Source organism: Alternaria infectoria (assembly GCF_024043175.1).
Source record: "Alternaria infectoria strain BMP 0036 chromosome Unknown scaffold_10, whole genome shotgun sequence".
NCBI classification, from domain to species: Eukaryota; Fungi; Ascomycota; class Dothideomycetes; order Pleosporales; family Pleosporaceae; genus Alternaria; species Alternaria infectoria.
This window is the reverse complement of record NW_026250699.1, coordinates 468,798-484,404: the sequence shown is the minus strand read 5'-3', so window position 1 is coordinate 484,404 and position 15,607 is coordinate 468,798. Positions and strand designations below refer to the sequence as shown.

Genomic DNA, 15,607 nt, shown 5'->3' with positions numbered 1-15,607 from the left:
GATATATACCTATTAGACCTGGCCTCTGGAAGAAACAGTATCCAGATGCCTCTGTGCACTGGACGAAAACTGCCTTCAACTCCGGCGTGCGAGGTCTATATATATCTACTTTGGAAACGCCAATTTCCCGTCACTGGATATAAAAGGTGACTGTCATTCGAAGAGACAGTCATCAGACACGGTGTAGGTAGATCATAGAACACACTGACACCAGAGATATGTATGAAGCGCTGCCATATCGATTAGCAGTCTTTCCCCACTTGATTCGGATATGGCGCTTCCAGACCAGACAGCTGGGGATTCCCCGGATCCCCTGCGGCCACAAACATAGTTTTCTGAAGATCATCGTTGCCCATCTCCGTGGCCGAGGAGTCAAGACCATATGGGAACTTAATGAGGCAACTAAAGCGCCGACGCGAGGTCCCGACAAACTCTTTAGATTCTCTTATTGATCGCCATTCATCAACGATCTTCGGAGAACATTGGTCTGAGAAATCGGCGATCGATCTGCAGTTGCGTGAATGTAGTTGACCGCAATCTCCAGATAAGGGTTCGTGGAGACAATCTGGCGTCGCGGCATTAAGCCTCACCCTCATCTAGCCTTCCCACCTCATATCAAGCCCTGAAGGTACATCAACCATGTAAATGCGATTTAAAGTCAGGAAAAATCAGTTGCCATGCGTCCCAGCTGTTCGCAGCTATGATGTTGTACACGACGGCGCGTGCGTTCATCTTTTTGTATCCTATGCGTGATGAGTCAAAACATGACCATGGTGCACGAAGAACAGTTCGTCCGCAGTACACATTTCTCAACTCTCGAGCGCGAGCGGAATGCGAAACACCCATGTGGGCGATATGGTCCAGGATACCGTGTTGGACAGCCCTCGGCATTGCGTCACTGCCAACTCCAACGCCTGGCCCAAGCTCAAGCTGTCTCTTAACAATCTGGACGCGAAAACTCCAGTGTAGCGACAGCGACGTGTAGTGACGCGGTGATTTGTTTGCAGAACGTCCATCGCACCTACCTCATTAGACCTGGACTTTGCACGTTGCTGAGTAAGAGCTCGCAGCTACCCCACCATGCACGGCATCCTCGAGCTCTCGCTGCAGCTCCTCAACTCGTTTAGCCCGGCCAATCTCGGTGCGTACGCCTCATCCACTAGCCACCTACTGTTGCTGTGGCTTAAATTAACAGTCACTAATGATGAACAGGTCGATCTGGGGCTCAAGTACCTCTTCAAGGCGAACAGGATGTGAAGTGTCGGTACTCCCTAATCTTACTGGTTAGGCCAGCAGATTGAAGCAGCAACTAACAAACGCACAGCAATACCAACAAAGTCATCTGTTCCAGACTACTTTGTCACGGACGATGGACACTTCCAAGGTCCTACCAAGACGGGCGCTGCACCGTTCATGGCGCAGACAAACCTAGCACCTTTTGCCGGCGTGTCATACATTCCAAATACGCCTCTGGAAACACAAATCCCCATTGCTGGCAATGCGGAAAACAAGAACATATTCCAAAGTATGGCAAACATCAGCCCTTACTTCCCTAATCCCCGAGGCTTCGGAGTAAACGAGTACTCGATACCGCCTGGCACCAACGTAACATGGCTCAACATGGTCCATCGCCATGGAAGCCGGTACCCCGAAGTCAGTGGTGAAGCTGCAGAGCGGACTTTAGGGAAGAAGCTCACGGATGCGGCTGGCAAGTTCACAGGTCACGGACCCCTTTCGTTCCTCAACGATTGGCAATTCCTACTGGGTGCTGAGATCCTCGTTCCCAATGGCAAGCAAGAGCTATTTACTTCTGGTACTCTGCACTACTACCAGTATGGCCATTTGTATCCCAACAATGGAAGCAAGATTATCGTCCGGAGTACGACCCAACGACGCATGACCGAGTCGGCGGAGTACTTCCTTGCCGGCTTTTTCGGTCTAGGCTGGGCGCAAAATGCAACGCTTGAGCTGGCAATTGAGGCGCCCGGCTTCAACAATACGCTTGCTGGCTACAAGCAGTGCAACCATTCGAGTTGGCCGACGGCTCGACAAGGGCTCATGGAATGGATCGGCGTGTACCTTCATGATGCTCATCAGAGGTTCAGAAGCAACATCACCGGTGACCTTGACTGGACAATCACCGATACGTACAACGCTCAAGCTTTGTGTTCGTACGAGACAATTTCGCTTGGCTTCTCTCACTGGTGCGGCCTGTTTACCTACGAGGAATGGGAAGGCTACGAGTACGCCCTGGATCTTTCATTCCAGGCAGGCACAGGATTTGGCTCTTCAGTCGGCCGTGCTATTGGAATCGGTAAGGATTGACGATGTCTCTTCTACCTCACTATACTAATATTGCACAGGCTACGTGGAGGAAGTCCTCGCCCGCATGCAGCACCACGTTATCACCTCCCCTTCTGCCCAAATCAACGTAACCCTTGACAATAACACGGTCACCTTTCCCATCGATCAGAACCTGAACCTAGACTTTAGCCATGACGCCGGTATCATCAGTATTCTCGTCGCATTCGGCATCACGCAGTTCAGCGAGGTACTGCCCACGACCCACATCAAGACGCCCCGCGAATTCATCCTCTCGCATCTCCAACCGTTCGCTGGTCGTCTCGACATCGAAGTCATCAAAGCACCTGCGCCCGTCAACCCTAACCGGACGGACGAGAAGATATATCTTGACGGGCCGCCGACGAGCTACGTTCATTTTATTCTCAACCAAAGGACTATTCCACTGGGTCGTAGTCACAAGGAATGTGGTGATAGAGACGACGGGTGGTGCGAGATGGAAACATTCCTGAAGGTCCAGCAAAAGCAGATTGAGCTTGCGGATTACGATTTCGCTTGCTTTGGAGAGTACGACGATCCGACGTACGGAGAGGTCACAGATGGACGGCCGCTGAGATAGGCGCTGGGATTCTGTTGAGAATGATGGCGGGATAATGATTTGGATACGTCGCGATGACAATATCTTTGTTGCTAATGAATGTACGCCATTAAAGTCTCATCGTTGAATTATTCTATTCGCGACATCACTATGCTGGTAACCATACGTTTCGGCAAGGTCTTGTTCGCTCTTGCAGTTACTGATAGCACAGCAACAAGTTCCCGGCTTATCATCATTCTTGCTCAGTATCCAAAAGGTTCCGAATCATAATCAAAATCGTCATCTGAGTCGTCCATTCCATCCCAGACACCAACGTAACGCACAGAGTCAGGCAATCCTTTGCACCTCAATTTGTTGCCTGGAAAGCAGAGCTCCAAAACACCCTCACCCAAGAACATGAGTTGACAATCAAAGGCAGCCTCATCCACAGTGCCATAGGCAAACGTTCCAGCCGGGTCTTGTGACGCGAACTGCGGAGGGCTCCTGATGTCCATCCAAAACCCGTCTTCCGGTTCGTCAATGAGATCGAGCTTGACTCCAATTTCTTTATCACCTTTAGGCAACAGTGGCTCTAAGTACTGCCTACCGATTTTCAGGCTTCCGGCTTCCCAGTCTTCGATGTTATTTCTCTTTTCCCACCACTGGTCTGGGTTCTGAGCATATATGTCCAAATGTTGAGACGAGTAAAGCGTATAGTTGCCGCTGATGTCTCCCAGAGGTATCCTCTCGCCATTTTGTAGTCTTTTCTTGAGAGCTTGTGCTTGATCCTCGAAACGGGTTGCTTCGGTCTTGTGTTCGGCAGCAACTTCTTGATGATTTACGTAGTATTCCTCTTCCTCGTCCGTTTCTGTTTCTTCATCTTCGCACTCTTCTTCTTTCTTTGCAACCGGCGTCTCTTCTAGAGTATGTAAACTTTCATCTGAACAAGAGTCGTGGCATCTTACCACTATGCATGCCAAACCCTCTCGGATTGTCGTGATTATGCTGCGTCGCCATACCGAAACGGAACAAAGCTCTTCTGGTTTGAACACTCCAGGGAGAGGATTACGGTTCGATTCTTCGCCTATACAGGTCTATGCGCAGATGGAAGAAGTAAATTCGTTGGTGGAGAGAGATAATCTGTGATGCTCAAGGTCGGGTTGAGGGTCGCGCCGAGACGCGTTGCATTGTTTTTGGTCTACCAAGAGTAGTGCATTGGGTTCGGCCCGACGCCACATCGTCATCACACGTCGAATTCACGATCAGAGATCCTCGCACTACAAAACCAAAAGGATATATTACAAAGTCGTAAATGACAAGATTGAAGTGTATACAAATTCGGAGATCGCATGCTTTCTCATTCTCCATCTTCGTTATCGTCCTCATCGTCGCTCTCGTCAAAGCTCCCAGAATCAGAGTCTTCCAAGCCATCGGGCACCCCAAACCCGGCCAGCATATTCGACGGGTGCGTATGCCTGGTATACTTGCAATTCCGCCACTCGTCATCGAATTCCTCGGCTGCGCGCTTCACAGCTTTCCGATCTTGGACCAGAATCCCAGCAAAGTAGATACCATCCATGTGCAACTCCAAGTAGCCATCTCCGAGAAACCTGAGTTCGACGTAGATCTGGTCTTCTTCACCCTCATCGAAGAGCTGGACGCTTTCGGGAAGCGTGGATGTATATTTCGGTTTGTTGAACGTGGTCGCATGGGCGTCTACAGGCCCACCCCAGATTTCGAGTTGCATGCCCATATTGCCAGCATAGGGACCAAAATCTTCGACGATGAGGTGCTTTCCAAACTCGATGCTTCCCACACCGTCGGTCCAGTCGTTATCTTCGAGGTCTTGGCCATCCTTGCTTGCATATTCTTCCACCCATTGCGCGGAGTAGAGGTGCCACTTTCCGCGTATGTCACCTACTTTACGCTCTGTGTCCCCAAGCTTTTCGGCGGCGGCCTTGACTTTTTCTTCTTCTTTAGCTTGATCTGCTTTCACTTCTTCGAGCAGCGCTTCGGGGTCTTCTTCGTCGGTTTCCTCTGCGCCTGAGCTCTCAGCTTCCGATTCTGTTCCCAGTTCCACTTCGCTGTTCTCCTCTCGGTTCCGTTCCTGCGCTAGTGGAATCGGTTAGAGCGTCACAACAAGCTAGCTGGAGGCGTGAATGAACTCACCTGGATTCGCGCTGGGTTGTGTAGCAGGCATATTGAGGTTGATCCGTGTCGTGGCCTCCGCTACAATAGAGATGCATGTGTTATGGAGAGGAAGTGTTTACATTTAAGGTTTCTAGAAAAGCCATTGTGACGTAGCTGCGGAGATCTTCCCGACTGGGGTGTTCGCGCTACGGCAGGAACGCCTGACGCGACGACGCGTTGCCCCATCTCCTCGCCCCAGCTTTGCGTCCAACACGGCGCTATGGCGCTCCCTCGCTCATGCTTGGAATCAAATGTCGCTTCCATCACCAGCGATCCTTCGGCAGCTTTATGAGCTTTCGCATGTGAAACGAATGCTAGGCGGCTTCGCTCCCCAGGTCATCTAAACGAAAAGAAAGCAATCCTTGGAAGGCGCACCGGATCCCCAGAAACCGGTCAATATCGCGCGCCCGTACTCATCATGTCTAGGGGTATACAAGCGTCTCAAACAGTTCCCAGAATGGTCACCCCGACCCAAGTAGTCTCAAAGCCTAGTGTTTTCCTAAAGGTCGAATCCTTAGTTTCGTAGCGGCAATCACGACCCTGAGCTTCGCACACTCTCGCACACCAAGTGCGGTGGTCTACCTCACTTCCGTCTCCCCACTTCGTGCTAGCATTTCCATCTTCAGCTTCTCCAGGTCCAAGTGCGGAGCAACCTTGTTCGCCCACCAAAGCGCCACCCAGCCTCTGCTCGTCTCTTTCAGCTTATCCGCCAACATCTGCTCCTGCTCTTGTTCTGCTGACTCATCATCGTAGTGCTTCTCCATATCCTCGCGCGACATGCTAAGGAAGCTAGTATTCACCTTTTCGCTAAAAGCATCCGATGCCCATACGCCGGGTGTGTAGGCTGAAGTTGTGCGATGGAACTTAGGTCGCGGGCGATGGTTTTCGGCAAGTGTATGTTCGGCGTGGGGCAGCACAACCGCAGTGCGAGAGAGCGACTGGAAGGGCGAGGGATTGACGACGTAATGATGCTCGGGTGATATAGTCACCGAATCTGTTGTACGGACCCGTTTAGGCGATGGTGAGGCGGATTGGCTGCCTGGAATGGTGCGAGTGCGTAGGCGCTTAAGGATCGATTTGGGGACTGCGGAGTTATGCTGGGATGCTAGCGGGGTTGCAGTCATTGCTGTGGCTGTGGGATGTGCGTCTAAACTTTCTTTCGGTTCCGGTTCTGGTGCTGAAATCCACTGAGACTCCGGTGGCTGACTGCGCAAAGCTTCCACTAACGGATCCAATCCAGTTGACTCCGGCATCGTGAGCACCTGCTGCGGTTCATTCAATCCTGCCGTGGATACGGATGTTACCTCGTCTCTCCACTCTTCTTTCATCTCTTTCTCGATCACCATCCTCACCCATTTCATCAACAAACGCGCGCCCTCCTTCTCCAACTCGGTCGGCTCTCCTTCTTCTGCACCGTCAACGTATCTTAGACCCGGCACTCTACCCAGCAAGACCTTCTTGTAGTTCCAAATATTGAGCGCTTCTCTCAGCTTGGTAAGGTCCTGGACTGGCACACTTGTGTCGTTGAGTAAGTCTTCGAACAACTCCACAGTATTGGTTAGTGCAATTTTTGCCCTGCGCCAGTTCCTTCTGACGGCCTTGTGGCCAGGGCTCGCATGGTCGCCTTTGCCGCCTTCTTTGGACTGGAAAAGACCACCGCGCATGTCAAACTGTTCCTGTACAGCCTCGATGTCTCGGGTTTGTGAAATTATCATGCATGATGGGCAGAGTTGTGGCGATGGGAGCCTGGAAGCAAGAGTGGTCGGTACCGGGTGTGCGCATGCGCTCAGAACAGGCGTGGCAAAGTTGGATCGTACCATCTTGGAGAAGTCGTGGGAGTTGAGCGTCGGGGTTTAATGGACGAGTTGCTGTATGCGACAGTTTGCTGCGGCTCTGCGTGAGCAAGGGTCATCTGTGTCTGTGCGTTAATGTCCTTCTTTTCTCAGACAGGAGAAGCGAGTTTAGGTCCAGGCTGCCACAATATGACGTAATAGTGGAGTTTCAAGTGAATAACCACGGTACTGCGACGACCTGTAAACGACGAGTCACTCACAACTCCCATAATGCCAATGAGATAACGGTGGCAAGCCCCCTTCCCACGAGGGGCCTCAAAGAAAAAGGTGTGAAGTAGAGTAGAAGAGCTATCGCATGGCTCGTTAAAATGGATAGAAGCTGGGTCCATCAGTATGATAGTCAAATTCGACCGGCCTTCACGAAGGCGCACCTCATATAAGCGTAAACTGAACATACGCGCTGAAGTCGACGTTATTCTCAAAACGCAAGTCTGCAAGTTCTTACGACAATGTAGTCTTACCAGTCATTCGTTTTCGTACTTTGTTGATGGGGATGGGCATTTGATCCTCAAGCGTACATGATATCGGGTGGTAATGCCAGGTACTGATGGAACCGGCAGAAAGTGAAGTCGGTAGTTACCACATGAAACCGCCCGACTACAGAGCGCCGCTTTCCATATTTCTTTCTGAAAACGTCCGATGTGTATGAGACAGCTAAGGAAAGAATGTGAGTGTTTGACCAGCCGATTCGAGAGGTGGCCAGCTTATGACGCAATGCATCCTTTTAGTCACCGTGATGGCATTTTGTCTGATTACACCCCCTACTTGAAGTTCACAGCCTGTCCATCTGAAACACATTTACGCATTCACAAAGGCAAGGCCAAAATACATGCTCCCAAGACGTGTCGACGGAATGAGCAATATTGTTGGTGGAAAGATTCGGCGACTTGTGATGGCAACACAGATAGGAGACCAGAAAGAAGCAAAGAAACAGTATAACGGTGATGTCATGGATTATATTGTGAGGTGTAGTATGCCGACAGAACCGAGTGAGGGAGATCGATATATAATGGGAAGAGATGCCCACTTGGCGAGGCTGAGACCGAAATGTCGCGGTACGTCCACCCCAGTATTCTAACGGGGTTCAAGCTCTTCCAGCACATATCTTGAGAATCCACTCACTATCCAGTTTGGAGACATGAACGCAGGTCTTGTACCAGACATCGCAACAGGTACGCTACGTGCCAGCTGTGCAATACGATGTACATGCGCTTGCCTTGCCAAAAGGTCTGGTCAGTCCACCATGGCTCCTCACACGCGCTCCAAGACGAGTCGGCACTCTACCAGCAAAAGCATCGCAATCATTCACAGATTGGTCCGGACCAGATGACCATGCAGTCCGTTCTCCATCGGCATGATCTATCTTCCGCACAGCTGAGGCACGTGGCGCGATATGGCTCTCACGTGGCTGCCATGATGTTCCACACATGGCCGGACATTACTCGTTCATGGAAAAGTAAAGGCCAGTCGGTAGTGCAATTGAATGACACCATATGGGCGACGAGAGAGTTGGAGTCCTGCTTGTAGAGAAGAGGTCTCGAGGTGGGGGGTCCCATGCAGGCAATACGCTAGTCAAGGCCGCGGCAAAAACGAGGCTGGGATCACGCCACGAAGAGAGCCGTTGCATGAGCACCAGCACACACGCCACGAATACTGCATCGCATCGCATCGCATCGTCCTTCATCGACCTGCAGTCTTTTGAATTGCAGCAATATGCATTGCTGATAGTCAGTGATAGAGCAGAGAGGATAAATACGCATGGTGTGGACGTGATCGTCGTACCGCAATCTTCGCATCCATGGACGATCGTTTAGATGAGGGGCCGCATGAGAACCGTGGTACTGCTCCGGGTCCTCATAGGGGAACTGTTGTACAAATAGATTCCGCGGCGCCTCAAGCAATAGCAGTACAGAACAGCATGTCGACTTCCTCATGGCTGTCGTCATTGACGCAGCATGGATCCAAACCACCGGTTATGCTCAAAGTTAGAAGCTCGGATGCCTTCATTATCGGGACTGTGTCTTTGGCCGTCTTCACAGTAAGTCTTTAATCCGGGTGTAGCTAGGTGCAGAACAAGAGCTGATTCAAGAAGGACATGTTTCTGTACGGCGTCATTGTACCCGTCATCCCATTCGCAATACGTTCGCGTAGTCACATTGAGGAGGACCAAGTTCAATACTGGGTCTCGGTACTGGTTGCTGTATATGGCGCTGCTCTTCTTGCATTCTCGCCCATATGCGGATGGCTTGCGGACCGCGGGTCGACGCGTCGCTTTCCTCTTCTGATGGGCTTGTTCGTTCTCCTAGGAGCTACAATCCTGCTGAACCTTGGCAACTCGACTGGAGCTTTGATTGTCGGAAGGCTCCTGCAGGGGGCTTCGGCAGCTGTGGTATGGGTCGTTGGCCTGGCCTTGCTGGCTGATACGGTGCCCCAGGAACGACTTGCAACTGCTGCTGGGTGGCTGACCATAGGCATGTCGATCGGAATGCTCATATCGCCTCTACTCGGTGGCATAGTCTACGACAAGGCTGGTTATAATGCCGTCTTCGGCATGTGCTATGCATTAGTCGGCTTGGATGTGATTCTCAGACTGTTGCTCGTGGAGAAGAAGGTGGCTGCGAGATGGGACGCAACAGTCATGGGACACTCATCTGGCGAGGGAGACGCATCCTCAGAGGATAAAGAACTAGGCTCCATCGCCATCGCAAGTCGAAGCGACAGCTTAGGTCTCACCAGGACGACAACTCAGCAAGACGCAGAGTCTGCTGAAGCGCAACAAGGAAGTCCGCCTCAGCAACGTGTGCGCGACCGCCTTCCTCCTGTGCTTTCACTCCTGTATTCCCGACGCCTGCTTGCCTCGCTATTCTGTGCGCTCATTCAAGCAACATTGTTGACGGCCTTCGACTCTGTCCTCGCCATCCACGCCGCCAACACATTCAACTGGTCCTCGACAGGCGCTGCGCTTCTTTTCCTTCCGATTGTCATACCAAGTCTCCTCTCGCCGCTGTGGGGCTGGTTGAGTGACACATACGGAGGACGCTATGTGGTAGTCGTTGGCTTTCTGGGCGGTTGCCCTCCCCTCGTCTGCCTCCGGTTTGTCGATGAGAACACGATGAAGGACAAGGTGCTGCTATGCGCGTTACTGGCGGTCACGGGGCTCTTTGTGGGCATGACGTTCGCGCCAGTCATGGCAGAGGTATCGGCTGTCGCTGAGGCCAAGGAAAGAAAGATGATCGCAGATGGACGCCCAGGATTCGGCAAAGGCGGTGCATTTGCGCAGGCTTACGCACTATACAACTCCGCGTTCGCTGCCGGCTGCATGGCGGGACCTCTGTTGGCCGGGTTTCTTGCGGAGGACAGCGGCTGGGGGACTATGGCGGCCGTCTTGGGCGCGCTGTCTGCTGTCACTGCCGTCCCAGGTTTTCTCTGGCTAGGTGGATGGGTGCTAGCAAAGAACTAGGCACGGCCGATAGGATAGTCTCTCCGAACATCGGCCGCATACACAGACATCTAGTCGGTTGCACTCTGCGTGTTGTGAGTCGTGATACATGGCGTCATTGCCTCGGCTTCGTCCCCACTGCCGTTGTTGCCCGACGCCTGGACCCTGCAACTGGCCGGGAGGCGCCACGCCACACCTTGATCGCACTCTCCCTTCTGTCTTCCACCACACGTCCATCTCCGCTCGCCACCGCCTGCATCGCTACATCGGCATCTCACTGTCAAGCGCCTCATTGGGTCTTCGAAACGGGGTTCCATCTCTCCTATGTGGCGATGGCATTTGCTCCTGCATCATCTCCGGCGCTCACCCCAATCTATCACTGCACGTCCAGGTCCAATCGCCACTTCACCCGGGAGATGCATGCTGCGTGCAATCAAACCCCTTTTACAACTCTCTTTCCAAGATTTGCACCGCCAGTGCAGTTGCAGCAACAGAGTTCATTGGCATCAGAACGCTAATGAGAGCCTTATACAATGCCATCACTACGTCATGCACCGAGAAGTAGACATAGGAGGCGCGGAGCAAACACCGCAACCCCGCCTGACAACAGGTTCCCTCTGACGGCCTGGAACAACGCATGGAGATAGGCGAGCGTGTTGCGATTCCCCTTCGACGATGTAATAGGTTGTCAAAAGATTAGTCTGCAGATCTGGGGTCAGATGGTCCATGCCATGCATCTTAGGTTCCAAGATCGTCAGGAACAGCCTCTCTGAGTACTAACACACGGTGCTAACTTTACTCCGAACGCTTTAGGCTCGCATCCCACAAGCCGCTTGGTGCGTTAGAAGGGGTCCAACTTGATCAGGTGTTTCAGATTCAAGCAACTACCCACACCGCTACAAATTTCACCATGGCTGATGATCACTCCACGGCAAATTTTTCTACTTCAGGCTTCTCCACGGCAGTCACATTTCATGTGCGAGTATGCACTACAAGATGTCTAGTTTAGAATGCTCATCGCTACCAGAATCTGAATGCGATGTAGGTCGTTCATTCGTGTGAACGCGTCACATGCGCCTCGGCGTGCTGAGCAAACCCGCCTCCTGACCGCGTCGTCATCCATGTAGCTTTCTGTCCCGATCCGCGTCTCCGGGGGAAGACGTTCACTACAATCCCCCAGATTGCGTTTCTAGTTAGATCGAAGGGTCCAACACCAATCACAACCCGGGAGACCCGTGGGCTTACCAACTTAGATGCCCAGTTCGGACTAGAGGATATCCGTCACATGGCCATAACACAGCAGTCGCGACTCCATCGAGTTCGCTGCCTCCAGGAAAGCGCGCAAACTCCACCTTGGCCGCATCCACAGTGTTCGCTCGGCAACTTGTTAAATGCACTCACTTGGTCCCATCTACAGACATACCATCACATCTTATTTGGATTGAGCGCCACCGCATCTTCAGAGCCCGTACTGCTACCCTTGATTTCCAACAATACTACCCGACAACATGATTATCAGTCGTGCACTTACTGCGTTATCGCTATGCGCCGCCGCGATTGCAGCTCCAACGTAAGTCACGCGCACGATGCGGAAGAGAACGTCTTTCCTTTTCCGGTGATGGAGCAGTCACTTCCGCATTCGACACTCCTTTCGTCCCAACGCACATATGACGCAACCGCTAACCCATCTAAAGAGAGAAGCGCGGTGTCGACTTCAAGTGGGGGTCTGACAAGATTCGTGGTGTTAACATTGGTGGATGGTTGGTCTTGGAACCGTACGTATTCCTGAGAGTCTTCGTCACCAGTCGCCACCCAGTTGTGTTGCTAAACATCTCTACGCAGTTGGATTACGCCTTCTATCTTTGATGGAGCGAACCAAGGCCGCCCGCAGAGGGACATCGTTGACGAATACACATTGGGCGAGAAGCTTGGTAGAGATGCGGCGGGAAGTATCCTACGGAAGCACTGGGACTCGTTCGTATCATGGCACGACTTCAACAAGATCAAGCAGTCAGGCTTCAATGTCGTTCGTATCCCCATCGGGTTCTGGGCATACGACACTTTTGGTACACCTTACGTCAGCGGTGCGAGTGTCTACATCGACGCTGCCATCGACTGGTCTCGAAGTCTAGGGCTGAAGATCATCATCGACCTCCATGGTGCACCAGGCTCTCAAAACGGATTCGACAATTCCGGCCAACGAATGGACTACCCTGGATGGCAACGCGGCGACACCGTAAAGCAGACTGTCCAAGTTCTACGGACAATCTCGCAAAAGTATGCTCGGACAGAGTATCAGGACGTCGTTGTCGGTATCCAACTGCTCAACGAGCCCGCATTGTACACTGGCATCAGCGAAGACGTGACCAGGCAGTTCTATCGCGATGGTTACGGTCAGGTTCGTGAGGTTTCCGACACCCCAGTCATCATTCACGACGGGTTCAAGCCTCCGAACACGTGGAACGGCTTCCTTACTCCTTCGGATGCGAACGCGGTGAACGTCGCGGTTGACCACCACGAATATCAAGTGTTTGACAGCAATCTCCTCCGCATGTCACCTATGGATCACGCACGCTACGCTTGCAGCAACTCTCAGACTATCGGCGGTGCAGACAAATGGACGTTTGTTGGCGAGTGGACATCGGCTATGACGTGAGCAGTCCGCATCCTTACAGTTTACGAGACGTCTACTAACGTGTACCAGGGATTGCGCAAAGTACCTCAACGGCTTCGACCGTGGCGCCCGCTACGATGGAACCCTCCCAGGCAGCTCCAGGATTGGATCTTGCGATTGGCAAAACGACCTATCACGGTGGTCAGCCTCCTACAAGGACGACAGCCGACGTTACATTGAAGCCCAGATCGCCGCTTTCGAGAGCAAGACCCAGGGCTGGTTCTGGTGGAACTTCAAGACGGAGGGTGCGGCTGAATGGGACGCATTCCGACTTATCGACGCTGGCGTCTTTCCGGCAATTAGGAATGGACAGGTGGAGTATAAGTTCGCCCGTATTTGTTAGGAGCGAAATGGGACGGTGACTTATCAACCTCCGGGTAATTGGACTGACACCTAGAGTCGTGGATAGACAGGGCCATATACACGAGTAAGGTAACGCACATTATTCAGTTGTTTGAGGGGCTATATACCAGAATACATTTGCGTGCATTTGGAACTCGGGGATTCTGCAACGTGAGAAAAGCAAGTCGCGCGAACCACCGGGACATGCGATCGCGTGACGTCCGCCAACCGTTGGACCGCTTCCGACCGGTATGACCTTCCAGCTGGAGAACTTACCGCCAGCCGCCAACGGAACACATTATGCGACAGCGCACAACAACGCCGCCAATAGTTCGCTATCTCTCCACAAAAAGCACGTTGTCGGCTCCAGTTCTTCCCCAGATTCCCAGCCAAAGGGCGCCGCTTGCGAACCTAGAACCAGGAATCCCACACACAATCTGCTGATCGGCGTCAAAAATGCGACCGAGAAGTCTTGGATAGTGTTCATTCTGACAGTATATTACGATAAGATCTGCAGGCCAAGCTTAGTGGCTGAACAAGCGGAGCGCGCATGTTTGCTATACTGTAGCACGGTGCGGGGAAAAGTCTTGGTGAGATCCTGTGCCAATACCACGCCAAGCAGTTGATTGGAACATGCGTGTGAACATACCATGCCACCTATCATGCATTCAAAAGGAAAGCGCATGCCCTCTGCATACCGGTACGTTCTACCTGTTGACCTTTTCGAGAGAGACGCTCGAAAGTTCCAGCCGAAATGGATACAAAACGCCAACCCGTAGTCGAGCCGACAGACGAGAAGCCCACAATCGTGGCGCACTTGGAAGACAAGAGTGAGCTTGGTCCAGATAAGCATGCTGGTGCTGTGGACTACACCGGCGCAGAGGCGAAGACAGACCCAGAAGAGATTGCGCTCGTAAGGAAGATTGACTGGAGATTGATGGTACGTATTGCAATGATAGATCTAGACACGGCTGCTAATGTTATCGCAGCCAACATTATGTGTCATGTACTTCCTCAACTACGTTGATCGTAATGCCATCGCCCAGGCGCGGTTGAACAATCTCGAAGAGGATTTAGGAATGTCTGGCGTCCAGTTCAACACTTGTGTTAGCATGTTAGTATTACACGGAAACTCGCTCGTACTCGAGAAGCAATAGTGACGAACAGGCTAACCTTCTTGCAGTCTCTTCGTGGGATATGTGCTTATGCAAATTCCTAGTAACATGCTTATAACAAGGATACGTCCCGGTATCTACATGAGCAGTTGGATGTTCATCTGGGCCATCGTATCAGCTTGCACAGCGCTGGTTCAGAACTTCGGCGGACTGGTCGCATGTCGGTTCTTCCTGGGTATTACTGAGGCACCCTTCTACCCCGGAGCGACGTACATGCTCTCAATCTTCTACACCAGGAAGGAAGTGGCGACACGTATCGCGTTGCTATACTGTGCGCAGATTCTGGCTACAGGCTTCAGTGGATTGATCGCGGCCGGCGTATTCCAACTGGATGGCGCCAGAGGTATCTCGGGATGGCGATGGCTGTTCATCATGAAAGTCTATCTTCTCTTGCCTGAACATACATCGCGCTAACTCATCAACAGCGAAGGAGCCGTGACCGCATTGGTCGCCATCTGGGGTTTCTTCATGCTTCCCAACACCCCACTCACCACGAGCTGGCTTAACCCACGCGAGCGCGAACTCGCCCATGCACGTATGGAGCGTGACCGAGTCGGCGATTCCACCGAGCCTGTCAGCATGATGGAGGGACTGAGGCAGGCGTGCCGCGACAAGAGGACGTGGCTGTTCTGTCTCATGCAGAACTTCCATCTCAGTGCTTGCTCGTTCAACTCTTTCTTCCCAACGTAAGTACATTCGAATACTCGCGGGAAAGTTAGCTGACAATGCTGGTAGTGTTATCAAGACCCTCGGTTTCAATACAACGATTACTCTCCTACTGACCTGCCCTCCCTTCTTACTTGCCGGCGCGGCAGGTATCGCTACAGGCTGGAGCTCAGGACGTATGCATGAGCGCACTTGGCATATCACTGGTGGACTATTAGTCGCTATTGTCGGATTCGTCATCGCTGCCAGTACGATGAACACAGCGGGTCGATACGTTGCGTGCTTCATTTTCCCCATGGGCGCCTATTCCGTCAACTCCGTCATCATTGGTTGGGCATCTTCGACCCTCAGTCAGACGAAAGAGAAGAAAGCTGTCGTGTTGGCGATGAC

The 15,607-nt window shown here is 52.3% G+C and overlaps 6 protein-coding genes across 6 annotated transcripts; 3 read left to right on the top strand and 3 right to left on the bottom strand.

The window, feature by feature from the left end:
* Positions 1 to 1,080: 1,080 nt before the first annotated feature.
* Positions 1,081 to 2,920, top strand: J4E92_006593 (uncharacterized protein; the record flags this gene model as incomplete). The annotated part of the gene is made up of 4 exons (XM_051497960.1): positions 1,081 to 1,141; positions 1,213 to 1,260; positions 1,325 to 2,314; positions 2,364 to 2,920. 4 exons carry the CDS (start codon positions 1,081 to 1,083, stop codon positions 2,918 to 2,920), a joined length of 1,656 nt encoding a protein of 551 aa, XP_051351686.1.
* Positions 2,921 to 3,141: 221 nt separating this feature from the next.
* On the bottom strand, positions 3,142 to 3,853 carry J4E92_006592 (uncharacterized protein; the record flags this gene model as incomplete). The annotated part of the gene is made up of 2 exons (XM_051497959.1): positions 3,142 to 3,797; positions 3,847 to 3,853. 2 exons carry the CDS (start codon positions 3,851 to 3,853, stop codon positions 3,142 to 3,144), a joined length of 663 nt encoding a protein of 220 aa, XP_051351685.1.
* A 382-nt stretch (positions 3,854 to 4,235) lies between these two features.
* Positions 4,236 to 5,078, bottom strand: J4E92_006591 (uncharacterized protein; the record flags this gene model as incomplete). Its single annotated transcript, XM_051497958.1, has 2 exons — positions 4,236 to 4,990; positions 5,048 to 5,078. The coding sequence occupies 2 exons, from the start codon at positions 5,076 to 5,078 to the stop codon at positions 4,236 to 4,238; spliced, it is 786 nt and encodes a 261-aa protein (XP_051351684.1).
* A 568-nt stretch (positions 5,079 to 5,646) lies between these two features.
* J4E92_006590 (uncharacterized protein) lies at positions 5,647 to 6,783 on the bottom strand (the record flags this gene model as incomplete). The annotated part of the gene is made up of 1 exon (XM_051497957.1): positions 5,647 to 6,783. One exon carries the CDS (start codon positions 6,781 to 6,783, stop codon positions 5,647 to 5,649), a length of 1,137 nt encoding a protein of 378 aa, XP_051351683.1.
* Positions 6,784 to 8,839: 2,056 nt separating this feature from the next.
* On the top strand, positions 8,840 to 10,381 carry J4E92_006589 (uncharacterized protein; the record flags this gene model as incomplete). Its single annotated transcript, XM_051497956.1, has 2 exons — positions 8,840 to 8,959; positions 9,014 to 10,381. 2 exons carry the CDS (start codon positions 8,840 to 8,842, stop codon positions 10,379 to 10,381), a joined length of 1,488 nt encoding a protein of 495 aa, XP_051351682.1.
* Positions 10,382 to 11,868: 1,487 nt separating this feature from the next.
* On the top strand, positions 11,869 to 13,377 carry J4E92_006588 (uncharacterized protein; the record flags this gene model as incomplete). The annotated part of the gene is made up of 4 exons (XM_051497955.1): positions 11,869 to 11,930; positions 12,055 to 12,135; positions 12,203 to 13,012; positions 13,065 to 13,377. The coding sequence occupies 4 exons, from the start codon at positions 11,869 to 11,871 to the stop codon at positions 13,375 to 13,377; spliced, it is 1,266 nt and encodes a 421-aa protein (XP_051351681.1).
* Between the last annotated feature and the right edge of the window lie 2,230 nt (positions 13,378 to 15,607).